This window comes from Tursiops truncatus, chromosome X (assembly GCF_011762595.2).
Source record: "Tursiops truncatus isolate mTurTru1 chromosome X, mTurTru1.mat.Y, whole genome shotgun sequence".
In the NCBI taxonomy this organism is placed as follows: Eukaryota; Metazoa; Chordata; class Mammalia; order Artiodactyla; family Delphinidae; genus Tursiops; species Tursiops truncatus.
In genome coordinates, this window is record NC_047055.1 from 119,003,283 (window position 1) to 119,030,132 (window position 26,850).

Sequence of the window (26,850 nt, forward strand, 5' to 3'; positions counted from 1 at the left end):
AGTTTTCATGAACTCACAGTTCAGTAGGATGAAAAAGACGGCGAATCCTCAAACTATTAAACTACAGCAGGCTTTAAAGATGCCATTTATGGGCTGGGGTGGGGATGAGGGGGTGGTGGAGGAGAACAGTTAGTAGTTAGATTATTCAGAAATAGACAGGGAGAGAGTGCTCAGTGAGTGAGACTGGAATCGAGAGAGTGACAGAGGGCACTAGAGAGATGCTAAGAGGGTGTCACTGCTACAAAAACCACGGTTTAACATGGGGGTCATGCTGTATGAAAAGAGGAAATGTGTCATACGGAAAAGAAGGCCGCTCACCCGGTTAACGCAGGTTTTTCATCTATGCCTGCACGTGCAAAGGGCAATGCACGGCCAGCCCCATCTTGAGACACCAAATCAAAGCAGTGGAAATAAGTGGTCAAAACAAAGATTTGATAGTCTGTGGTCTCCAATATTTTTGACATTGCCGTCTCATCAATAAACAACATTGAACACACAGCCCTCCCTATTTCTGTATCAATACACTGGGTATATGATAAAATAGCCACAGACACACTTTCTAAAAGATGATTATATCTATTCTTATATTTTCTTCCCACACCCCACTTTGGAGACCTAGCCAAGGGTCTCAGTAGCAGACCGGCAACACCCATGAGGTTCCATTAGGTGGCACTCTGCACCGTATAGGTAGAACCACAGTCAGTGTCCAATTCAGTCAGATACTAGGAAAATTACAGTCAAGACATCCTTTAAATCATGAACACAAGCAGCAGCTCTACTGGTCAGGACTTACGGGACTGCGCATCAGTTGTCCACCTGCCTCTGTCTCTACCCAAATCTGCTCAGTGTGCTTGCCCAAACTGTCTTCACATTTCAGCCCTGGACAGAACTGCCAATCCTGTACGGTTCGATTATATCCCTCCTGAAAACAAGTGCCTAATGGGAAGCAATTTGAGCTGAAGTGCAGCTCCATTTCCAAGCAGTGGGTTAAGAGTGCTGAGGGTTATACACAGAAGGAGAAAGAGAAATTGAGCATACCTGGGGGTTCGGGCTTTCTTTGCTGAAGTGATCCCTGAGTTAACAGTCCCTGGTATCCCAAAGGAAGATGTGGCCCTTCCCAAACGGGGCTCTGCAGAGCAGCTGCTTCAGAAGCACTTGGGCTAGTTTCAGAAATGCAGAGTCCTGGATCCCAGAGATCAGGACCTCTGGTGTGGAGGCCTGCAACCACATGGTTTCCAAGCTCCTTCGGTGATTCTGATTCCCTGTAAAATTGGAGAAACAGCTGACCTGGCTGGACAGAGCTGGGTCAGTTCGGGGCAGGGCCATCTACTGCCCCTGTGACCTTGGCAGTTGACTTAACATGTCTGACCCCACCTTCATCTCTGAGTTAACCCATCCTCTTTGACACGGGGCTCTTAATACCAGCCTCATAGAGCTGAGGTGAAGATTTAACAGAATAAATGAAGCCTTGAACTTGGCTTTGCTGCTATTTTAATAAATATGATTCCTTCCCTCCTCTTCCTCCTGCAGCCCCCACTCGATAACACTGTCCCGGTACCAGTGACTTCACCCTCCGCCCTTCATCCTAAGATCCTCCTTGCTCTCTCCTCACCCTGTCATCCCCTTGGGGGCCCTGTCCTCAAGAGTAGGAGCCAAATTGGTGATTATTTTAAAACTCATTCTTCTAATTCAGCTTCCTTCGAAAGGCAACTAAATGGTGGGAAATGAGGACCTAGGGCAGTGAGATGGGCACTGTAAACCATTTTATTTAATGCATATCACCTGCTTACAAGGTCCTGCTTGGCGGGCCTCCTCTTGGACCTGGCGCAGGAGTGTTACCCACTGTTCCAGGGTGACTGCAGGACAACAGGCTAGTTCTAACTGCCCAAACAGCCCCCCGACCCCTGCTCTTCTTAGCAGCTTGGTCCCCCTGGACACTGGGCCTCAGATATGGGTTCATGGAGATGTTCCTACAAACTTCTATGGCTCAAGACGTAAGCTCAGGAAATTCACTATTCTGAAAGCCTCTGGAATCTCTGACCCGCTACATCTCCTTGGCCAGTGAGAAGTGAAGTAGTCATGTGTATCATACAAGACAAAGATGGTGCCCTAGTTGGCTGTCTCTGTCTGGCCTTTGCTTCAGGGGTGTCACCAGCCAGAAGGACACTGAGAACCATTTTCTGTGTGTGGAAGCATCTGCCCACCTCACCCTGACCACTGGCGGGCTCTAGGGATGTGTGAAAACTGCCACGAGGCCACGGGGGCTTCCTGTTGTCCTCCAGAACCTAACAGACTCTCTCTGGAGGGTGCTTGTTGTGAGACACTGGGACTCAAACCTCCTCAGTCAGTTTGTCTGGGCTCTTCCAAAACAATTAATATAAATGACGAAGAGGGAGAAGGGATATATACATGAAGAAATACAATCATTGAAATGTCATGGCAAACACGTTAGAAATTAATTACAACCCAGCAGTAGGGTCATCTTGAGGCAGAGCACCAGATCTTACTCAGTTTCTTAACCCACATGCTTGAAAGTTGGGATAAGCTGAAAGAATATGAGTTTGAATGTGACAGAGAGTCCGGCCAGTGTCACCCAGGGAAGGTTTCACCATGCCAATTACAGAAGCTCGTGCTCACTGAAGCAGGTGGGGATTTACTCTGTATGTGTGGGAAAGAGACCAGTTTTAAACCAAAAGTACACACCAAACCACCGCTTCCGAACAGAAGAATCCACCTGCAACAACAGCTCTTTCTGTTCATTCTTGTGTAGGACACGAGGCTTGCCGTGGGTGCCTAAAGCCGAAAAGGAAACTGAGAGGGAGGGGAAGGCAAAAGAAGAGAGATGGAAAAACATATAAAACCCCAAACAGTGTGACACTGCCCTGTTGTCATCTCAGTGTCACCAGCATGGATGGCCCGTGTCACCAGGCCTTCTTCCACACAATCTCATCACAAGTTTGGGACTTTCTCCTCTCTTTGTAACCCTTCCCCTTCACTAGGTTGGTTGGTTGGTTGGTTGGTTGGTTGGTTGGTGCCTCTCGTGTTCTCCTTCATTACATTAACTCAATGACAGGGATTCACTTTCAGTCCTCGTGTTCTCCAGAGAACATCTTTTGAGTCGCCCTCAATCACGTTCTTTGGTCATTTCCCTCCCACACTGATATTTGTACTTCAGAAGATACAAAGAATTCCCAGTGCTTCTTAGGCTCAAGGGCTCGAGCTTCCAGCAGAGGTGACTGGTGGCATGTCCCACTACTAACTGCTCCTGAGGCCTGGTATCCCAAGGCTCTAAGGAGGGATGAGCTTCCACACCAGGCCAGTAAATCTGTCCCATAACCAGTGTTCTCTGCCCACTTGAGGGCGTGCAGGAGAGGTACAGGACAAATCAAACCTTATCCCCACCCCCGTTTTAAAACTGGGGCATAAATACCTCACAGGAGATGCAACCTGGTTCTCTCTGGTTAGGATGAGAAGGAGGAAGTAAATAAAAAGCATGTCTTATGGGGGTGGAGGGGGACAGGCTCCTGAAAAAGAAGAGTGTGCATCCTTGCTGTCCCCATTACAGTTTCCTTGGAGACTGGGGAACAAGACGCCCAGGTTGTTAAGTCACCACTGCCCCCCTCATATACTCTGTATTCCCTGACTACATTTAAGAGACCAGCTGGACCTAAGACCATTCAGACAGATAGAGCTGGAAGTAGTTGTGAGGATGGGGCCAAGAGACCCTGAGTCAGCAGCGGGGCTATGGTTAGACTCATCTTCTCTCCGTTCTATGGGCTGCAAACACTTGCTTTGCCTTATTCTCAGCCTTAACACTTACCTGCCTAACGCTTCCCTTGGCTTGGATCCTAACAGATGCCCAAGTCTTGCTGAGGTACAGCCTCTATCCGAGGAGGAAGGACACACCCTGGCCAGGTTCAGGGTTGAAAGAGGTTGGGAACCCCTTGATGGTAGAGTGGGATTTATGGAGAATCAGGAGTCCCTTCTAGAGCAGCGCCAACCAGAAGCAGGTCAGCTGAGAGCAGGACACTCAGAGCTTGGCAGGAGAACTAGCCATCATGCGCTCCTGGTGGCCTGAGTTGGTGGCTTTTGATCTGTGCCATCTATGAATGGCTCCAATAGAACAAGACTCCACAGAAGACTGTCAGGAGGTTCAAAGAGTGACTTGTCGAGATTACAAAGGAATTAAAATGAAAACCATCTGTTGAAGTGCTTTTGGTCATTTCTTACAACAAACCACTGTACACAATCTCATGTTGAAATACGTTGTGGTTTCTGAGTTGCATTGTTCTCAGTTTCCCTTCCTCTTGATCCATTTCAGATATTTAAGTTGTCTTCAAGTGCTTCATGAATCACCAAAATAGCTTAAACCTTATGTGTGTGTGTGTGCTTTTTGGCTGCACCTCGTGGCATGCGGGATCTTAGTTCCCCGACCAGGGATCGAACCCGTGCCCCCTGCAGTGGAAGCACAGAGTCTTAACCACTGGATCGCCAGGGAGGTCCCTGTATTTATGTGTTTTAATAGAAGAAAGTTTATCATGCCAAAGCCAGTTTTTATGATGCTATCTTTGTTTTCACCGAAGAAGGCATCTATGAAGTACAATCAAGTTTATAGAGGTTGTCAGATCATTGGCTCTATTCAATCCAGAGATTAATTTGGGAATTTGTGACTCTTATTAATTGATTATGTGTCCTTTGGAAATAATTTATATACTGTGTATGGATAGCCATCCTTAAAGTAAAACCTGTGGCTTTTCCACATACGAGGAAAATACAGTATCTCCCAGCTCATACTCTCAGATGTGAACCCTTACACACTATCTTCCAAAGGGCACAGACACCTCTGTAGATAACTTCTTTCACGAAATAAAAGCAAATTGGTCACGTTTCAAACTTTGAACTCATGCAGATTTATACCCACTTGGAAGGTGTGTCTTCAGAACATCTTGGTCCTTTCTGTTCTTTTTCTGAGTAGTGAAGCCGAAGCTCAAGACTGAGGCTTTCTCAGTGTTAAGGTCGAAAAACCTCTGTTCCTCCCCCGACCCCCAAATTTAAAGGAATCCATGCAGTTGTCATCCCTGCCTGATAATTCTAAATAAATACACGCTCTTGGGGTCCTTCTTCAGAGTTTACCACCAAAATCGTCTAATGTTGATGGATCAAGGTTTCAGATGATTATAAATATACAGTATTAGTTAACAAAGCAGTTTGAAAGATCATTGGATGAGGCAATTTTTCTTTGGATACAGTACTTTTCAATGCAGATGAAAATATTTGTCTTAGCTTGGTTGCTATAACAAAACATCACAAACTGGGTGGCTTAAAGAACAAACATTTATTTCTCACAGGTCTGAAGGACGGAAGTCTGAGATCAGAGTGCCAACACGATCTGGTTCTGGTGAGAGTCCTCTTGTGGCTTGCAGACTGCCCACTTCTCTTTGTATCCTCAGTCCTCTGGCTGCTTCTTCTAAGGCAGTAATCCCATCATGAGGGCTCCACTCTCGTGATCTAATCACCTCTCAAAAACCCCGCCTCCTAATACCATCATATTGGGGGTTAGGATTTCAACATATGAATTTGGGGGTGGGCACAAACATTTAGTCCACAGCAATATTTAAGCAGGTAAATTATCATCAAAGGTGAAGAGCATCATTTTGCATAAAGGCAGAGCACTTTATTTTTCTCCCATTTGTAAGGAGACTATGTCCATCAATGGCAAAGATGTTTCTATTTCCCCACAGAACCCAATAACAGGCCCAGGGGAAACGAGCGAGGAGCACTTGAGCAGCAACCACCTGTTGGGTGCCAACACTCAGTCTGCACAGAAGGGGGTGCTAGATTACACTCAAGCAATTGGTTGAGGAGTTAACTGTTTTTGTTTTTGGTTTATTCCCACTAATTAACTCTGGTGCATTTTAATGTCATATAGGTAGACCCTGAGCATTTTTTTTTTACCCTATTTCCACACATACCAGTACTTCTTAAGGGTAGAAATGCAGTTCTTTTCAATTTAGTGACTGTGTGTTTACGTAATAATCACAATTCCAGGAGAATCAAAGTGCCATGTCCTCTACTTGCCACCCTTCTCCCAACAGTATTTTATACAGGAGCAGAAGGCAGAGACTCAACTGCAAATGGAGACAGAGAGAGCTAAGAAAGATGACTTGACGCTTATATAAATCCCAATTTTCCAGTTCCTCTGTCATCTATCGGTGACTCCTCTCCAATATGGGCAATCTCAGGGCTTGGAAAAGTTTAAAACACTCTTTTGGTGGGACACGGATGAGCCAATCTAGGCAGCCGAGCCTCTCCTTGGTAAGTTAGGCAGTCACATTTTGCAAAGAAGGGCTAGGCTGTCTCTTTGAACACCTGACTGTAGGTCACGTGATTGTCTGTGGCCAGGGCGTTTTTCAGACACTGCCAGAAGTACGGATGAGCCTGTGGGTTTGTTGGCCACTCAAGGACAGAACTCCCACAGAGCCTCTTCCGGAGCTGCAGAAACTTGGACTTCTGAAGGGGCTTCTCAAGGAATATCAAGATAATTACGTCCACTTTTTCATCCATGAGCCTCTGATGGGACAAGTAAAATGCTATCTTAAAATTCTCAGTCTTTGCATACTTGTCTGTCATGACAAACACTGTCTTTTTGCTAAGCTGTATGCTCTGGGAAAGATTTTCCAGAACAGGCTGCCCTGGTAACCAGTCCCTTTCCTCGAGACATAAATTAAAACATTTCTCTCTTGGGTCTTCCAATTTGGCCACCAGCTCATCCAAAACCCACTCTGTCACTGCTGGGTCTTTAGTGTCATACACAATAAAAGCATCGTAGCAAGAATTTGGTGATATCAGACGTCGATAGCCCTTTATTTTGGCCTTACAGAAATGGTAACTATACCACACATCCCAGAAATAGAGATGGTTTGCTGTTGTGATCATCATCAGAAAGAGAGCTGCCGATATGGAAAGTGAGAACAGGACGAAGTTAGTCAGATCTAACTCACAGGTATATAGATCCAGAGACACTACACTCTGGCCCTTGTGTGCTCCTGGTCCCATACAAGTCACATCTGTGGCCAAGTAAGGAATCGTCACCTCTGTATGGTTAACCCACCAGACAAACCACACAGCATCACAGTTGCACAGAAACCGATTGTGATGCAAAAACAGAATGTTCAGGTTGTTGAGGACGTTTTCTGGAAAACTAGTCTTTTGGATAACCTGGATTTTATTCGAGCTCAGGTCCAGATGCCGTAACTGGAAAGCATCTTGTAGAAAATACTTTGTCAGGTGCCTGATTTGATTGTTCTTAAGTATGAGTTTCTTGAGGCTGTGGGAACAGTTGGATAATCTCTCAGGGACAGTCTTCAGTTGGTTGTAGCTGAGGTCCAACGTTTCTAGATTGCTCAGGTACTGGAGTCTTCCCCAGTTGAAAGACGTGAGCCCATTTTTGGCCAAGGAGAGAGTCTTCAGATTTGGAGGCATACCATCAAAAACTCCACTAGGTAAGAAACGCAGGGAATTTTCAGAGATGTCTAATTCCTCTAAGCTCAGCAGATTCTTAAAGAGTTTTAAGTATCTATTATCACCATCTCTCCATAAAATATCCAAATGATTGCCTCTGAATTCCAGAATTTTAAGAGATTCGCTCTCCATGGTCCTGCTGGTGGAGGTAGCGATGTCATTGTTGTTCATCATCAGTTTCTTCAGAACCTTTAGGTTCTTGGTGAAGTTTAGCATGTGAGTTATTCCTTCTGATTGAAAATAATGGCTGTTACTACTTATATCTAGGACTTCCAGGTTGCGTAGCTCCTCAAATGCCGTTGAGTAGAGTAAATCAAGCCGATTGTTAGAGAAGTCCAAATATTTCAACTCCACTAAAGGCTGAAATTCACTACCATTAAGCGTCTGGCTAATGCTATTTCCCGATAAGTTTAGGCATTTGAGGAAAGAAAGATGCTGAAACTCAGAAGACTTGATAAAAAATATATTATTTCCACTTAGGTCCAAGGTCGGCCCATACTTGTAACAATCTTCATTAAGAGACAAGAGAGAAGGAGGCTCTTTGCTTTTGGACCTGCAACTCCTTGCAAATTCATCATACTTGAAATAATGTAATGCTTCAAGGACGTGGGGCCCATGACTTTCTACAGAAGTTCTCATGTTAGAGCAGAAGCCATCTTCACTTGAATCTCCTGAAGGTGATATTTTATTCACTGAGAGATCTATGAATTTCAATGTTTTAAATTGGTTAAATATGCTGAGGTCAGCGATTTTTATAAAGTTAGTGCCAAGATCAAGAACTTCAAGATTGGAAAGATTATGTAATGGGGAGAGGTATGAACTTCTCAGCTCTTTAAAGACATAGCCTTTGATCCGCAAAACTTTCAAGTTTTTCAGTGAAGAAAATGCATCTGACAGATTCATAAATGCACGATAGACCTGAAGTTCATAATTGAAAGACAGATCCAATTGGACAAGGTTGTGGAGAAGATGCAAAAATTTGGCATCCCCAATTTCTTTGGCCAAGAAGTTTTGGGAAAGATCTAGTTCTTTAAGTTTGTTAACGTTTTTAAACCATCTTTGGGGCACATGCTGAAGAGAGTTACTGTGTAGACGTAAAATTTGTAATTCTGTCAATGCATCAAAAGCATTTAGGTCGATATGTAGGGGAGAATTATTTTCACAGGGTGTACAAGGAAACGGAGCATTATAACAACGAGGGCAATTTCCACTTAGGTCAAGAACTTGCAGTCGATTGAGGTTATTAAAATCATCTTCTTGGATCTTTGCAATGATGTTGTTATAAAGATAGAGTTCAGTTAAAGTAGGTGGCAAAATAGTGGGGACAGCTGAGATATTGTTATCTTTTAGGGAGAGCAATTTTAAATTTGTCATATTTAGAAAAGCATCTTTTTCAATGGAAAACGAAACATTACAAGGATTGCGATAGTAACAGTTTTGGCCCAGGTAGAGTATTTCGAGGTTGGCCAGTTCTGTTAGGTTCTCTTTCATGATCGAAAAGATGTTGTTGGCCTCAAGGCTCAGCAGCTGTAAGCTGGGAGGAAGATCCTGAGGTATTTCTAGAAGCTGGTTTCCATCCAGGTAAAGAGATTTTAAATAAGTGAGTTTACTAAAGCTGCTGGGTTCAATCTGCAGCCTTCTGGTGCACACATTGTCTTTTGGCCCCGGTCGAACAGGTACACAGTTGCATCTGAAATCGATCTCTACCAGGTGGTCCAGCCGGTAGAAGGACGCTGGAGAGATACCCGCTATATGGTTAATGGTGAGGGTGAGGTTGGTGGCATTGGTGGGAATGTCTCCAGGAATTTCTGTCAAATGCTTGTCTGTGCAGTCCACGATCACATGGGCGTTTGGAGCATCCAGAGTGACATCACAGGGCAGAGTTTTAGGAAACCATCTAGCCCCAAGGAGTTCGGAAATTAGGATCATGTTAAAAAGGATGAGAAATTGTCTCTTCGAGGTCCACATTAGAAACACCTGAAAGTATAAGAAAGAACAAATGGCCCTTCTAAAATACACCAAGAATCAGAATTTAAAATTCCCGTTTGCTGCCTCTCTTTTGCTACATTTGAAACTAAATAGTCCGGGTTGATGGTTCTCACCGGTCTAAACAGCACCCCGACCTCCACCCCATGACTGTAGTTGTCAATTACTGAGGTTCATAAAAAACTTAGTTACATATTTAGCTTTTAGCATCTTAGCTTTTCAGTATTATAGCTTTTAAGTTGGGAGAAGCAGCGTTTTCCTATTCACTGTTATTTAGAATGCTGCAATGGAAGAGCCATCAGTTAGCTGCCGAAGGCTGAAATTTGAGAGGGGTGTGCGGGGGTGAAGGAATGTTAAAATGCAGCTACATCTGGAAAGAAAAACTTTAGTGCAGTTAATGTTTGTTTGTTAAGCCTGCTCTGGCACACATTAGAAGAGTCCTTCACAATACTCGAGCCTCTTAATATTCTAAGGAGGGAAACAAAGGTGATCCATTACCCCCATTTTACAGATTAAGACACAGCTCAGCGATATTAACTGATTTGTCCAAGGTCGCACAACTCCCGCCATTTTGGCACTACTATCTATAAGCCGGGCTTTCCTCTTGGGCTGTTTTTGGAAATCATCTCCGAGATGATTTGGGGATGAACGTTTTCCCTACACATTGGGTTTATATTACACAAATTTGGAAAGGGGAGGGTAGAGAGTCAGGGCACTGCCTGGGTGACCCCCAATGGATCAAACAGGATACTCATGGGAAGGAAAAGGGAGGGGCTGTTAATAATTTATGCCAAGACTACAGGCATAAACTAAGACTCCCTCAGGCCAACTGAGACATGTGGGAACCTACTCTTAATGGCGATTCTTGGGCATCCAGGTTTAGCATGAGAGACACTTGCACCCTGGGAAGAAAGACCTTAAAAGGGAACGTGGGACACACTTGAAGAGCTTTACTAACCATCATATTAACTCGAGCTTGCCCTGCGTAGGGTGGTTTAACCACAGGCTTGCTCTCCAGTTTCAGGACTTGTAGCAGTATTTTCCTCCAGAACACTGGTTTTCATTTAACCGGTGTTTATCCATGGAATGATCCAGCCTGTGTCTCTACAGCAGACTTCCAGCTCCATTAATGCTTCTGTCCTCCCAAGTGACTGAATCAACCAGTCATACTGATATCTAATAAACCAAGTGTCTACTTCCCTTAATTCCTCCAATGGAGGGTAAATAAGCAAAATTGCCCCTCAGTTTTCTTTTTTTTTTCCGGTACACGGGCCTCTCACTGTTGTGGCCTCTCCCGTTGTGGAGCACAGGCTCGGGACGCGCAGGCTCAGCGGCCATGGCTCACGGGCCCAGCCGCTCCGCGGCATGTGGGATCCTCCCGGACCGGGGCACGAACCCGTGTCCCCTGCATCGGCAGGCGGACTCTCAACCACTGCGCCACCAGGGAAGCCCGAGCCCTAACTTTTGATCACGGTGTGCAAAGCCTTCCATAATTTGGCTCCATCTCCTTGTCTAGGTTGACCTCATACAACTCCCCTACCAGCTTCTCTAATCACTGAGCCCAAGACCAGCTTGCAGTTCCCTGACCTGCAAGCCCCTCCACCTGGAGTCCTCTTCCCTACCATTGCCACCCACCAGAATTCTGGTTATCTTTTAAGGCTGTACTTCTCAATCTGGAGCAGTCAGATCCCTGGGAAGATGTGGCAAAGGCCGGGAGTATGGGAAGCCCTTAGCTAAATAGTGTATCTTCCTTGGGCATCAATCTTACTCAAAGATTCAGGAAAAGCATCCACCACTCAGGGAAGAGGGATTAAGTCAAGATGCGGGGGAAGGGCTTTAGAAGAGGGAAAGGGGATAAGTACAGTGAGCTATTTGTATGGTCCCTGATAACAGGATCCCAGACCCTGAACCCATCCTCAGCTATGCTTCTGTCGGAAGACATGATGGGTTCATGAATCCCACTATCAAAAGGCAATAAGTAATGCTGCTAAGAGTGATATTAAGGACCAGGGAGGTCCAGGCAGGGACCAAATGGATAAATGACAAAGACAAATCATGAACCAGGTGTCCTCTTCCGATCCCATTCCCAGGAGCTGGGTCCAGCAAACCACTGACCTTAACACACTGGAGACCATGACTGTGACATTCGCAGCCTCTATACATGGACATATTATAAATTACAATGAATGCAAAATTAATCAGAAAGTCTTTTTCTCCCTTATTTCTGAACTTTTTCTCGCACCTGTCCACTTTCCTCCTTGTCTGCTACCCCAACCCTACTCCACTTTGCCATGAGGTCTCACCCTGTACTACGCACTGGCCTCCGACCTGCTCTCCCTTGCCCCCTTCCTCCTCCACAATTCATCCATCAAGAGCATCAGAGCAGTCTTTATAAACACGAATCAGATCAACTACAACGATTTCTTATTACATTTTGAATGAAGTCCAAAGTCTTCACCATTGTTTATATCGTGCATGTTCTGACTCCAGCCTATCACTCTGACCTTGAACCACCTTTCCCCTTGTTGGACCACACACCAGACATCCGGCCTGTTTTCTGTTCTGCACTTGAGCCAGTCTTGGCACTTGCTGTTCCGTCTTCCCGAAGTTATCTTTCTCCTCCTCTTCCCACAGCCAGGTCATTCTCATCCCTTGGCTGTCTGCTTAAATGACACATCCTCAGAGAGGCCGTCTCTAGGCAACTTTTCTAAATACCCTCCCATGTAAGAATAGTGATAAAGGCAGGAACAGTAGGTAACTTAGGTAGCATTTACCATATGCTGGGCAACGGTTTCAGTGCTTTACATATATGAACTCATTTAATCCTCATAATAACTGCATGAGGTCTTCGACCCCTTATCCACAGCCTTTGGACCTAGATGTGTTTTGGAACTCAGAATTTTTCGGATCGTAGAAGGTAATATGGTGCATGTACCTCGTATTATGTAATACTCCAACTGGAGTCTGGGGCAGCATCTCATAATCAAACACACAAAAATTTGTGCAGTGAAGCACAGGACTGTCCACTCTAAGTGGGATTTTAAAAAAGGAAGAACAACAACTACTACTACTACTACATAATTCGGTTCAGGTCAAGATGCACTCCCAAATGAGTTCAGATCAAGTCGTGTTTGCCATCAACTGAATTAGGACAAAGCTTTCAGTTAGGGGATTTTGGAATTGTAGACCTCTATTATCATTTCCATTTTACAGATGAGTCAACTGAGGCACAGAGAGGTATATGTACTCTGCACTAGACTACTCTGCTTTATTTCTTTCATAGCCTTAAGCACCATCAGAAATTATCTTGTTGATCGTTTATGTGCTTCTGGTTTACGTGCTTACTTGTTTTACATCTATTCTGCATGAAAACGTAAGCTTCAAGGGAGCAGGGTCTTGTGTGTCTTCATAAAAGACAATGTCTGGCACTTAATGCTGCATTATGTTTGCTAAATACATGAATGAAAGAATGAATGCATACATGAATGAATAGTGAAACAGCAAAATAGTTAAAAGAAATTTCTCCTTGGAGTAGGTTCCTTCAGACTACACCCCCAGCCTCCTCAGGGGTCACATTCTCCCTCTTCTATTTGCCCTGGGGTTCCTTGGGGGGAAAGGTTTAGGAAGCTCTGCTTTTATAATGCCCAGTGCAAACCTATCTTCTTCAAGAAGCTTTCTGGGATCAACCCAGACAGAAGCAGTTGCCTTCTCCTCTCATCTCCTACTTCACTGATTACATGTTGAGCTTGTGAAAAGAACTCCAGATGGAGGTTAGACGAACTGGGTCCTGCCCTGCCTTCATAGTTCATTCTCTGTGTACCCTTCAGAGGTGGGCACTGTGCTCAGGAGGAGATCCCCTACAAGAGGATGATGGACACAGAAATAACAATATGGGATACCGAGGACCCAGACAACCTTCCTAGATCAAGACAATGGGCTTGGACTAGGAAATCCCCCAACAGTTCTTTACCTTGAAACTGTACCAAGTATCTGGTGAGAAAGAATTTATTTAAAAAAAATCAGAATTCTACTGACTCATTCATTCTTTCATTTGACGAATATTGATTGGATACCTACTAGGAGCAGCAGATATAGAATCTCTGTCCTTAAAGAGCTCAAAGCCTAGTGGAGGAGGGAAAAAATATACAGATTTAAAATAGAATGTGGGGGACTTCCCTGGTGGCACAGTGGTTAAGAATCCACCTGCCAGTGCAGGGGACACGGGTTCAAGCCCTGGTCCGGGAAGCTCCCACATGCCACGGAGCAACTAAGCCAGACACCACAGCTACTGAGCCTGCGCTCTAGAGCCCACAAGCCACAACTACGGAGCCCACTTGCCTAGAGCCCGTGCTCCGCAACAAGAGAAGCCACCGCGATGAGAAGCCCGTGCACCACAATGAAGAGTAGCCCCTGCTCACTACAACTAGAGAAAGCTCACACGGAGCAACAAAGACCCAATGCAGCCAAAAATTAAAAAATAAATGAAAAATAAAATAAAATAGAATGTGGAACACCATTAGTTCTTTCCAGATGAGATGCTGCCACTTGCATATGTGTAGATTAACTGTATGTTGTTCTTATTCGAGGAGTATTTCCTGATACTCCCAATTCCTTTTATTATTCTCAGAGGCTCCAGAGATTGTTCTATATCTATATATTTTTCCCCTTTCTTTCATCTCATAGTGATAGAATCTCCATTTAGAGTTGGGCATATGCCACTCTGAAAAAAGATTATATTTCTCAGACTCCCTTGCAGCTATGACCATATGACTATGTTAAAGCCAATGTGATGGGAGAGGAAGTGAGATGTGTAATTTCTGGGACATGTCCTTAAACAGTGAGACTCTTCCCCTTCCTCCTGTCTACTTCCATCCGGCTTCTTGTAATATGGATATTGTAGCCACCATCTTGGAATGATGCAAATGAGGAAAATGTGCTAGGGTTGGTGAAGCAACAAGGTAGATGATCCAGAGTATGTAGATCCTTGCATGACCTCATAGAGCAGAGTGGAAACAAAAGCTCTGAACTGCTGACTTCTAGGAGTTTATGAGAAATCACAAGATTGTTATGCTCAGCCAGTGTTAATTGGAATTTCTATTGCATGACTGCAAACCTAATTTTAGTGGCGTAGAATTTAGAATGACACAAATGTACATATCTATGAAACAGAAACAGATACAGAGAACAGACTTGTGGTTGGCAAGGGGGGTAGGGGAGAGATGGACTGGGAGTTTGGGATTAGCAGATGCAGACTAATATATATAGGATGGATAAACAACAAGGTCCTACTGTTGAACATGGGGAACTGTATTCAGTATCCTGTAATACACCATAATGGAAAAGAATATGATAAAGAACATACACATTAATGTATAACTGAGTCACTGTGCTGTACAGCGGAAATTAAGACAACATTGTAAATCAACTATACTTCAATAAAATTAATTTAAAAAGAAAGAAAGAAAGACTCAGGTATTGGAAACTAAAAAACTAGTGACCCATGTTACGCTGTCACAAAAACACTTGATACTACTGTCACCTATGCTACCTTGGAAGGCAGAATACCTGCCAACTGTGACTTTTGTTTTCCCGGTCTTATTGAAATATAATTGACATATAGCATTGTATTAGTTTTAGGTGTACAACATAATGATTTAATACATGTATATATCGTGAAATGATCACCACAGTTAGTTACCATGCATCACTGCACATAGTTACAATTTTTTTCTTGTGATGAGAACTCTTAAGATCTACTGTCTTAGCAACTTTTAAATATGCAGTATAATATTATTAACTATAGTCACCATGCTGTACATGACATGCCCAGAATGCCAACTGCAACTTTACTCTTAGGGGAAATGATTTGACAATATTCATAATGATGGCATGTGTTGATGACTTCTTCTTGTTCTAGGCAATCTTATGAGAGAAATGACCTATAGGGCTGAAGTTAGCCTAGCAGGAATGGGAGGCTAACTTTAGCTCCAGTTCTGCAAGCAGGGATAGAAGGAAATATAGCTTTGCTAAGTGAGGTTTTCTCTGCCTGCAGCCTAAACTCTAAAGATGATTAAGACTTCCTTAATTTGGGGCCTTGTGGGGTTGAAAAAGCCAACTGCCTTACCCCAAACAACAGCAGATGTCACAGATACAGCTTGAAGAGGAAGTAAGTGTATGCTCTCATGCATTTTTCGAGCACTTTCCATTAAGCATTTTCTAGCAGACAGTGAACGCCAGTCCAGGGCCCAAAAAATCTGATTAAGAGTGTTGCCTTCCTCTTGACTCAGACAGCCTCTGGGAAGTTGATTAAATTCAGAGAGAAGAACGCTGAGAGAATACAGAATCCTTAGACTTAAATGGTCTAAAGCTGCTCTGGCCAATGTGATAGCCACCAGTCACATGCGGTTGTTTACATTTAAATGAATTAAAATTAAGTGCAATTTTGAAATTCAGTTCCTCAGTCACACTAACCATATTTCAAGGGCTCAAAGTCACATCAGGCTCATGGCTACCGTACTTGAGCATGCAGATACGGGAACATTTTCCATCATTGTAGAAAGTTCTATTAGACAGTGCTGGTCAGGGCCAGGGCTTGGCAAACTTCTTCTGTAAAGGGCCAGACAGCCAATATTGTAGACCAAATTGAGGCTGTTATGTGGCTACTTAAATAACTATTTAGAACATAACGAATTAAGGTGGTCAGAACCATTCTTACCTCACAAAATCAGGTGGTGGGACAGATTTGGTTCAGAGCTCATAGTTTTCAGGCCCCTGGGCTAGACAAAACCTTCCACTTGCACATGGAATTAGCTCTAAGATCCAGGCGACTCAGATACAGAGCTGGCCCTCAGCCATCCTGCTAGCTTACCTTTCCAGGGGTCTTGGTATCAACTCACCCATCGCCCCCTCTAGGTGCTAAACACTCTGAGGTTCACGGACTTGTCTTTACTTGTGATGATGATGCCTGCCACCTCCTGAGCACAAGATAAGTATCTGCTGAGTAAATCAAGGCTTTGAACATTCTTCAAATCCCATGGAAGGCTCAATGATCATAAATAGCAAAGTCTTTCCAAAGATCAGGTTTTTGACAAGGGGACGAGGAGAGACCAGGAGGGTTGGGGGCCTCTAAAAGAAGGGCTGAAATGGGAAAAGAGCCACAGAGGACAAAGGGGATGCAGTCAGAGGGAGGCTGTGGGAAGCAGACCCACAGAAGAGCTCTAGGCAATCTGCTGTCTCAGAAGTTCTGGCCCCTTGAGCCCGAAACCCTAGTGAGAGCACAGAGCTCATTTGTCTCTCCTGGGAACAGGCACAGCCAGGATGGGACTGTCCCTGTCTTATACTCAGTCGTTGAGTCCCAGCCCAAATGGCCCTTGGAACGCTGTATGCAAGGCAAGCCTTCTCTCGGCTCTCTGCGCAGGCTGCCTGGAACTCACAGATGGACCCTGATCAAGCAGGTGAGGAAGAAACCTGAGTCAATGAACAAAGCCTTTCTAAATTTGTTATTTACAGAGAAATAATACCTTTGAGGCTTAAGAACGAAAAGATATTCTTGAGAAGATGATTTTAAAATGTGAAATATTCCTTTATTCCCATGGAAATTTCTCCTTTCAAACCATGGGCAACTACCTGCTTCAGACTGAAGCTAGGACCTTCGCTTCAACTAATGCTATTTTCAAATGTAAGCGTTCGTTCAGCATAACGCCAGGCTTCTTTTTTTTCATTTCATACAAATAATCCACGTTATTTTGTTTTTTTCTGCTTTTTTGGCAGTGATTGCCCCAAACATAAGTCTTTCAGGAATTTGATTTGTAAAATAGCATAATACACCATAATAGGCCCGGCTTTAGTCATGAATCATAGCTAATTACACATGCAAATACACTGGGTAAATTTGGATGCTCAATTTGTGAGCTAATTGTGGTAAAAATGGGAATGTTTGATTCTGTATGCACAGGTGTTCTGTTCTCTCAATAATCTCCTCCATGCAAGGCACTACGTGAGATGCAGGAGGGGAATGATGATGAGTTAGACACCATTCCTGCCCAATTAGGAACCAAATTCCTCCACCGCTGCGTCTCAGAAGCCGTGTATATTCCCAAGCAGAGAACTCTCTGCTTTCAGGGAAATCCACGGCAGGGGAGAAAGAAGAGTTTGTGGGATGGGGTCTAGTCAGGCCTAAAGGTAAGGCTGCCTGCCCACCCTTCAAACAGAAGCTTGAATACACAACCCTCTGAAGAGGCGACACGTGTCCCATTAGATGCCTCATTTTTGTGGCAGGACTGTATTCAGAAGTGTATTCTCCTGATGTGAGATCCATTTTAGATTCCTGCTAGAATGCCTACGGTTGTAGAGCTATGACTCCTAATAGGAAAACACATGGACTTAGATGAGTCTAACTTTGTGCTTTGCTGACTGTTTTTAGCTTCAAGACTTTGCAAGCTCCTGACATGGATGCAATCTGAGGACATAGAAGGACAGATGGCAGGAGGGAGGAAATGAGTTTCAGTGGTTTGAGTTTTGCAACAAGTTAGAGGAAGACCAGGATTAGTCTGACTTCTCATGTTTATGTATTCTGGGGCTTAGCTCCTGTGAACTCAAAGTCAGATCAGGAGTCAGCCTAGAGATTATCATACTAAGTGAAGTAAGACAAATATCATATGATATATGTAGAATCTAAAAAAATTATACAAATGAACTTATTTACAAAATAGAAAGAGACTCACAGACATAGGAAACGAACTTATGGTTTGTTTGGGAAAGGGGGGAGGGATAAATTGGGAGCAGCGGATTAACAGATGCACACTACTATATATAAAATAGATAAACAACAAGGACCTACCGCAGAGCACAGGGAACTCTACTCAATATTCTGTGATAACCTACAATGGAATAGAATGAAAAAAGAATATAGATACACACACACATATGTATGTATGTATAACCGAATCACTTTACTGTACACCTGCAACTAACACAATATTGTAAATCAACTATACTTCAATAAAAAATAAATAAAAATTAAACTTAAAGAAAGTCAACTGCTCTGATGAACATCTACTGACTGAATTCTCCTAAACCTTGATTTTCTCATCTACACACTATGGGGACTGAGCTAACTGACCTCAGTGCTCCTTCCTAGACCCCCAGAACCTCAGGCTGCTGTTCTTTCACAACGGTCTAAGCAGGGCTTCACTGGTGGCACAGTGGTTAAGAATCCACCTGCCTATTGGAAAAAGTGCTGCAATGAACACTGTGGTGCTTGTCTCTTTCTGAATTATGGTTTTCTCAGGGTATATGCCCAGTAGTGGGGTTGCTGGGTCATATGGTAGTTCTATTTTTAGTTTTTTAAGGAACCTCCATACTGTTCTCCATAGTGGCTGTATCAATTTACATTCCCACCAACAGTGCAAGAGGGTTCCCTTTTTTCCACACCGTCTCCAGCATTTATTGTTTCTAGATTTTTTGATGATGGCCTTTCTGACCGGTGTCAGGTGATAGCTCACTGTAGTTTCGATGTGTATTTCCCTAATAATTAGTGATGTTGAGCATCTTTTCATGAGTTTGTTGGCCATCTGTATATCTTCATATATACACTACCAAATGTAAAATAGATAGCTAGTGGAAAACAGCTGCATAGCACAGGGAGATCAGCCCGATGCTTTGTGACCACCTAGAGGGGTGGGATAGGGAGGGTGGGAGGGTGACGCAAGAGGGAGGGGATATGGGGATATACGTATGCATATAGCTGATTCACTTTGTTATACAGCAGAAACTAACAGAACATTGTAAAGCAATCATACTCCAATAAAGATGTTTAAAAAAAAAAAGGCAAAAAAAGAATCCGCCTGTCAACACAGGGGACACGGGTTCGAGCCCTGGGCCGGGGAGATCCTTCATGCCGTGGAGCAACTAAGCCCGTGCGCCACAACTACTGAGCCTGCGCTCTAGAGCCCGCGAGGCACAACTACTGAGCCCAGGTGCCACAACTACTGAAGCCCGCGCGCCTAGAGCCCGTGCTCCGCAACAAGAGAAGCCACCGCAATGAGAAGCCCGTGCACAGCAACAAAGAGTAGCCCCTGCTCGTCGCAACTAGAGAAAGCCCGTGCGCAGCAACGAAGACCCAACGCAGCCAAAAATAAATAAAATAAATCAATTTAAAAAACAAAGAGGGAGGGGCCCCAGGCCCATGCTGAGGATGCCTACAGGGCCTAGTCGGCCATCCCAACAAGGAGCGGCAGGCCGATCCATGGCAAGGTTTTCAGCCGAAGAGTGCTACGGTCTGACTTCATGTTAGAAGGATCATGCTGGTTGCTGTGTTGAAAGAGACAACGAGGGGAAGGGTGGAAGCGTGGAGACCAGGCAAGAGGCTATTACGGTAATTCAAGCAAAAGCCCCAGCTGGCAGGGGTGGAGGTGGTGAGAACTTGCCAGATACTGGATAGATTCTGAAGGTGAAGCCAAAGCAAATATGACTTCCAAGTTCTTGGAAGCATGTGAGGGGAGGAGCTGCCGGCAGCAAACATTTCTGGGAACAAAGATACCGGTGGTAGTTCCCGGGGCCAAGAGGGTCAAGAGGATATATCTGAGGATGGCAAGCATAACAGCATGTTGTAATGCTGGTGAGAGTGCGGAAAAAACTTCCCCAAACCCCCATCGTAAATAATAATGCCGAAGAAGATGCAGGAGAGACAGGGGAGGAAAGCAGGGAGGTGACCCAGCGCACTAGCGGGGAGACTGGCTTTGGCAGGGATTATAAAAATTCCATCCTTAGTTTAAGAGTCTGCAAATTGGTTCACCTATCTCCCATCCTCCTCTGAACCTGGGCAGGCTTTTTTCCGTATCTGGAGGAGAGCAGCCGAAGAAGCGATGTTGCAGGACTTGCCAGGCTGGGACAGAAAAGGTGGGAGTGTTTTCACCTCACCAAGCACTCCTTCTCTCGTGATCTCTTTGTCTCTCTCTCCACTTGAACTGGAGCTCTGAGCCACCAGCCTTGGAAGAAGCCCAGAGACAGCACAGCTTCCATATTGGAGAGACCACGTGGAGCCAGTGGCAGCCCGCAGCTGTGGAGTCTCCCCATCCAGGCACCAGAACTGTGCGGGGGTGAGTCCAGCCCCAGACACCGACTGCAAGTGGCGGACACACCCAGCGCCACAGACGCCTCAGTGAACCCAGTCAACCCGTGGGCCCGCCACATATAACACTCCAGGACAGTGGTGGTATCAAGCCAGTGGGTTTTGGGGGGATCTGCTACACGATGCTGGGTAACTGGACAGGAGGTCAGGCAGGATGGGTGGGTGCAGAAGCTCTAGGCGGGCACACAAGCAGAGGGGAGCCAGTGGGCCATCTCTCCCAATTGCTCTTCCAATTCTCTGATGCAGTCGGGGAAGCAGGAAGCTGGGTTATCAGCTAAGAGTGAGCAGCCGGCACGAGGGGCTGGGGGTAGGAGAGGGGAAGGTGGAGAGAGTCCTCCAGGAAGACGAAGTTGGGTGTGATTACCTGGTGGCAGGTAGAACCTCTCACCTTTCTGTATTGCATCGGTATTCCCCTTCTGGTCTTTATTATATAATTTTGCATGGCTATGATCTGGTTAGATTTAATGACTTGCAGCAAAATTCTTCTCCATCCTCCGCTCATCTACCCAGTAGCCAGTCTGAAGGCCAACATACCTGCGGGCTACTATGAGCCAGACTTCAGGGGACAACAGCTAGGTGCCCTCAGCTACCCCTCCCATTTATTTTTAAGATCACAGAGCAGAAAAAAAGCCACGTTGCCTGAGTTGAAAAGGAAGTGCTGGAATATGCATTTCTGGTGGAGGGAGTCACTGAAACCAAGCTATGGAAGCAAAGGATGTCATGGCGCGGGGGCGGGGGGGGGGGATCCCGTAAATGGATGGGCTGCGTTGAACCAGAGGTGATGGCCAACTGGAGAATCAGGAGAAAGAAACCTGGAAGAGGCAAGGAGTGGGGAGCAATTGTGGGAAACCCCTGAATTTGAATTCACTAACCTTTTGTCACGTTGCCATGACACTGAATTGTTTGAAAACCAGATGTGCACTGTATGTATCACCCTAGGGGCTAAGGGAGGGGCAGAGAATAAGGGAAGTTATGTGCTATTGTTTTATAGGCCAGCCTCCACTGGGAATTTCCCTAAAAGACTTAGGACCAAATATCCCCTTTTTGCAAATTCTGAAATATTCCTAATTATAGGCTAACCTCTGTAAAATGTAATTACCATGGACATCAAAGTTTCATTATATAACAACCAAAAAATTAAGTACAAGGATATAACCCACTTACTTAAATAAAGAGACTTTGTATCATTTCCCTTCTACCATTTTAGCCCAACAGACCTAGCTTTCAAAATAAAAGAGTAAAATGATATAAAGTTGTCTTACATAAATTAGGAACTCAACAGCTACTACGCATCACAACAGGCACCCAAGACCGTAAGATATTAAATCTTACTTGACATTATACCCTATCCCCCTTTTCACATAAAGCACAACTGGCACATTTTTTTGTAATGGGCCAGTCACAACTACTCAGATTTGTCCCTGCAGCGCAAAAGCAGTTATAGACAATATGTAAACAAATACACTAACAATAAAGCTATTGTGGGCACGAAAAATTGACTTTAATATAACTTTTATGGGCCACAAAACAGTATCTTCCTTCGACTTTTTCAATCATTTAAAGAGATTAAAAAAAATTCTTAGTTTGTGGGCTATACAAAAACAGGTGGCAGGCTGGATATGACCCACGGCCATCATTTGCTATCCCAGGCCTAAACTTTGGTGGGCTTCAGAGATATCAATGATCTATTCGTGGGGTGCAAAGACACTGGTTGGTTCATCTGTAATGACTGTTTTTAATTTCAACACCATCTTCCCGACTTTTAAACCATCAATTTTGAATAATTTAGTAAACGAATTCCTTATTATCTCTCTGGCGATGAAGAAATTTGCTACAGTTAACTACTGTTACTTTGGCATGTTCCCTCTAACACTCATCTCCCTATTCCTGCATCTATTTCACACAGTGAGAAGCAGTTCAGTACTAGCAGGGGCTTCGTCAGTGGAAAGGTTTGATTGTAAATCCTTATTCTGCCACCTAAGCGCTCTCTGACTTTGGTGAATCACTTTCCCTCCTGAGCCTCTGATTTCTCAACTGTCAAATGGTTAGAACGCAGGGCTCTCTTGCGAAACTATTAAGAAAAATAGGTAACCCATTTACTCAGGCAAACCGTCATCACAGATTAACCAACGTTTAGTAAGTGTCTAGTACGTGCATTAAAAACATCAGGAATATACGATACTTAATTTCTAGCTTGCTTTTTCCATTTACCATTATATCATGAGTATTTTCTTATGTCATTCACTATTCTTTTAAGAAATATGATTTGATGGTTACATAACATTCCACTTAATGGGTGGACCACAATTAATTAACCCCTTCCCAACACTGGACGTGAGATATTCCCTTTGCCATGCTGCATAGACTATCTTTGTAAATTGTTTGTGACATCCCTGATTGTTTCTTTAAGAGTTTCTAGAAGTGGAGTTTCCATATCAAAGGGTCTGACCTATAAGTATTCATAAGATTGAATAATTTTCCTATGCTTTTTGGTCTTTTCTATTTCTTCTTTTAAAAGTTGTTTTCATCTTTCCTTATAAAAGATATCCCAATTCTTTTTCAGGAGTAAATTATCATAATTGAAGCCCACGGTGACTGACTGTGTCCCGGGTGGAAGTGTGTGCCGGGCCAGCTTGGTCGAGGTAGAGCAGAGGGGTCTCGCTGCCAGAGTCGAGCTGCCCAGCCAAGATCACAAGCTCTTAACCCTCTTGAAGCCCCAGCTCCCTCATCTGTGCCTCACAAGGCTGCTTGGAGGGTGAAATCGACACAGAGACATCCAGCCCTTAGCATGATGCTCAGTTTGTAGTAAGTGGTCAATAAATGTGAGCTCTGTTTATTACGATCAACCCTACCATGCCATCCCTCAAGGGGCAAAGGCAGATGCGGGCATGGGTTGGCCTAAAAATAGACATCTGCGTTTCTAGGAAATGAAACTTTAAGCGGTTGCTTCTTTTGTAACATAGTGCCCTGTGGTTAACTCTTCATTAGACCTTAGACACGAAATGAGCCCAGGCGCCAGCATTCAGATCTAGAAGTCAGAGTGGGTTCCTGGTGCAGGCACTCCATTGTGTCTAATTGGGGTGACAAAATAATTTCAAGAAAAGGTCACTGATGTCTTTTTGTGAAGAACTTTAGGCATACCTAATACCGCACAGCACTTGCAAAGGATCTGAACATATGTTTTGTTATCTGAGCCCCTACAACGGCCCTGCAAGGCAACTGGAGAGGTACAGCAATGCTCATTTGATAGCCAAAAAACGTTGAGCTTCAGAGGGCTGAGGTGATACGCCCAAGGTCCCCCAGCTAGTGACTGGGAGAGCCAGCACTGACAGACTCCCTCCTCGACTAAACTTTAGTCAGCCTTCTCTAAGTCACTAGGCCTTGATTTGGGGGCTTTTGTGTCCATGTGGCCAGTTTTAGCAAGAATCCTGTTAGGTCAGTTTAGCCAGAATCCCTGACCACGCTATCTGATCATCCCTGCTATCTGATCAAGTCTCTCATCCCTACCATCCCCCAGGTGATGATATCCCATCTCCCTGGCCTGCTTTCAGCAAGAACCCCGTCAGGTCGGTCCAGCCAGAACACCCCCTAACCCTGATGTTTCCTCTTAGTAATTTTCCAACCACTGACCCTCACTCTGTTCCTGGCCTATAAATCCCCACGTGTCTCTGCTGTATGTGGAACTGAGCCCAATCCTGTACTAAGGTCCCATTTCCCCGACTGCTTTACATCCGGTCCGCTTCTGCTTTTCTGTGACCGTACGCGAGCCCAGGCTCCTGTATTCCTACTCCTGCCCGTCTGCCCCTGCTGCCACACACATACTCGTTCAGACGCCACCAAACGCTAGAAAAAGCAGAAAGGAACTTCAGTGATTTCTACAGTTTTAAAGCTGAAAAGGTGAGGTGAAAAAAGTTAGACCCATAGAAGCTATTTCCCCAATTCAAACATCCACTCTTCCTCAGGGTGGGATGCAGTAACTCCTGTCGGAAGTTGCACAGAGCAAGTATTGATTAATCTGAAATTACAAAATACCCCCATGATTAATCTTGATTGTGAGAGATCATGGAAGAGGTTTTCCTCAGCAAATAACCGAAGTACAGATACTTAAACATCTCTCTTGCCGGCCGGTTTCAGTTCTTCCCACAAAAAAATGACAGATAACACTTTTTAGGGATCTCTTAGCTGTCCTTACCATTTCTAGTCTTCTTCCAAAATGAAACAGAGAGGTCGGGTTGAAGAGAGCAGAGCATGAGAGGTGTCAAGATCAGCCTGAGATGGACCCAATAGCATCAACTAAGGTAAAGAGAAAACACCAAACTTTACATTTCAGAGACAGCAAAGTACTGAAGCTTCAAAGCGTGCTGAGAACATGGCTCTAAGACATGCTGCTGAAAACACCTATTAATAGCATTTACTTCCTGAAAGTTATCTAGACTAGGGACGCACTCCAGAAAACCATTTCTAACATTATTAAAAAAATCTACTTTATCTTCGAAGATATGACATTTGAGACTACAAAAACTCATTAGATTCTAAAAGAAATTTTTCTTTTGCATGTGATTTGGGTTCCCTCTCCTCCCCTCCCCTCTCTCTGAGAATGGCTCATAGGTCTAGTTATTTAAATGATCTGAGTTTGTCCCAGTGCTGAAAATACCTTTCTCGGCTGCATGGAGTGATTCGAGGTCTGGAGTCTTCTGAAGTGAAGAGATAGGCTGCAGGAAACCTAGAGTCACAGAGACTCCAGGCTGCCAGCCGTGGAGCTTCCAAGTGCAAAGACAAGGTTAGGGGTTGGGGGGAGGAGCGTGAGTATTTAAGCTATCTCAGACATGAGGTCCGCAGAAGCAGCAGCTTCCTCTTATTTCTACCACCACAATCGGGGCAATGTCATGTCTACATCCAAGCAACCTGGTTGACCGATCTCCTTTTTTCTAGGAGTTTCTCCATCTCAGCACTACTGCCATTTTTGGTGAGATAATTCTTTGTGGCATTGTAAGATGTTTAGCAGCATCCCTGACTTGAACCCGCTAGATGCCAGTAGCACTGCCCCTTGACAATCACAGACATTGCAAAATATCCCCCGGGGCGCAAAAGTGCCCCAGATTGAGGACCACTGTTCTACAAGTATCTTAGAGACACGCCTAAATTTCCCTCATTCTGTCTTAGGCCCAGCTGAAAGGGACTCTGGTTTCTAAGCAGTGGCAGAGCTTCCAGTTGTTTCCCTCACTTCAATGAAACGAGGGCAGCTGCACTTGCAGTCCAGGGTCATGTAAAACCTGCTTCTCAAAGTGGGGTTCCCAGGAGAATCGCTCCCTTTTGAACTGATTATTGGTGCCTTTTGGAGGTAGAGTCAAAATATCAGTAGTTATGTTTAAAGGTCTTTAGTCCGCCCAGTTGCCCTGGAGAGAATTTGAAAACTGCCAAGTATGTCACAAGAAAAACAGCTGACAGCCATCAGGGTTAATCTACTGAATTGAAAAGTCAATAGTGCCCCAGATCAGCTGAAAAACTATTAGATACAATAATAAGTCATCTTTATTGAGAGTTTATTATGAACCAGACACTTTTAACTGCCTAATATGTACGATCGCATTAAATACTAAAAAAATGAAGTAAATATCTTATTATCCTTCTTTTGTTTAAACAAATAATAGAATTAATGCAGAAAAGATACTGGACTTTCCCCAGGTCACATACCATGTAAGTGATAGTCACACAAGCAAAAATCAAATGCCCTCTTAGCAAACCACTTTGCCACACAATCAACATGTAAAAATCAATAGCTTTCTCACGTATAAACAATAACTAATCCAGATGGATAATAGGAGAGATTCCACGCAAAACAGCAACAAAAATATGAAATACTTGGGAAGAAAACTGACATGAAACACTTGCGAACAAAGCAGGTGATAGACGGGCAGGGGACAACGATGCCTTACCTAGCAGGCTGCTTGCTATGCATTTGCCCCTCAAATCCACGCTCCATGCCTTCCCACCCGGCTCTGTGTCCCGAGAGGCTGAGCTGTACACAAATTTCATCACTAGCTGGCAGATTTCCGCATGGGTTTGCCCAATGGGGAAAAGGTCCGAGTATTTACCCCTGGGCTCCCTCCCTCTCCAATGCTGTGGGATGGCTGCCACCCTGCAATGATGCTCTGGTCAGGTGATGCTCCCCCCTCATGGCCACTCTTCCTGAATTCCACTAATTGTTCCTT

General features: G+C 44.4%; 1 protein-coding gene across 2 annotated transcripts in view; it reads right to left on the reverse strand.

Annotated features, from left to right (window-relative positions):
* Positions 1 to 5,316: 5,316 nt before the first annotated feature.
* TLR7 (toll like receptor 7) overlaps positions 5,317 to 26,850 on the reverse strand; it is a 29,832-nt gene continuing 8,298 nt past the window's right edge. The window contains exons 1-3 of one of the 2 annotated variants that reach the window (XM_073799135.1): positions 25,293 to 25,328; positions 24,831 to 24,931; positions 5,317 to 9,498 (exon numbers count right to left, since the gene is read on the reverse strand). In XM_073799135.1, the coding sequence (XP_073655236.1) occupies positions 6,349 to 9,498; positions 24,831 to 24,833 (3,153 nt within the window). In that variant the 5' untranslated portion in view covers positions 24,834 to 24,931; positions 25,293 to 25,328 and the 3' untranslated portion in view covers positions 5,317 to 6,348. Of the gene's footprint in view, positions 9,499 to 24,830; positions 24,932 to 25,292; positions 25,329 to 26,850 lie in introns of those variants that run through there. The other variant, XM_033850023.2, reaches the window with a different exon arrangement.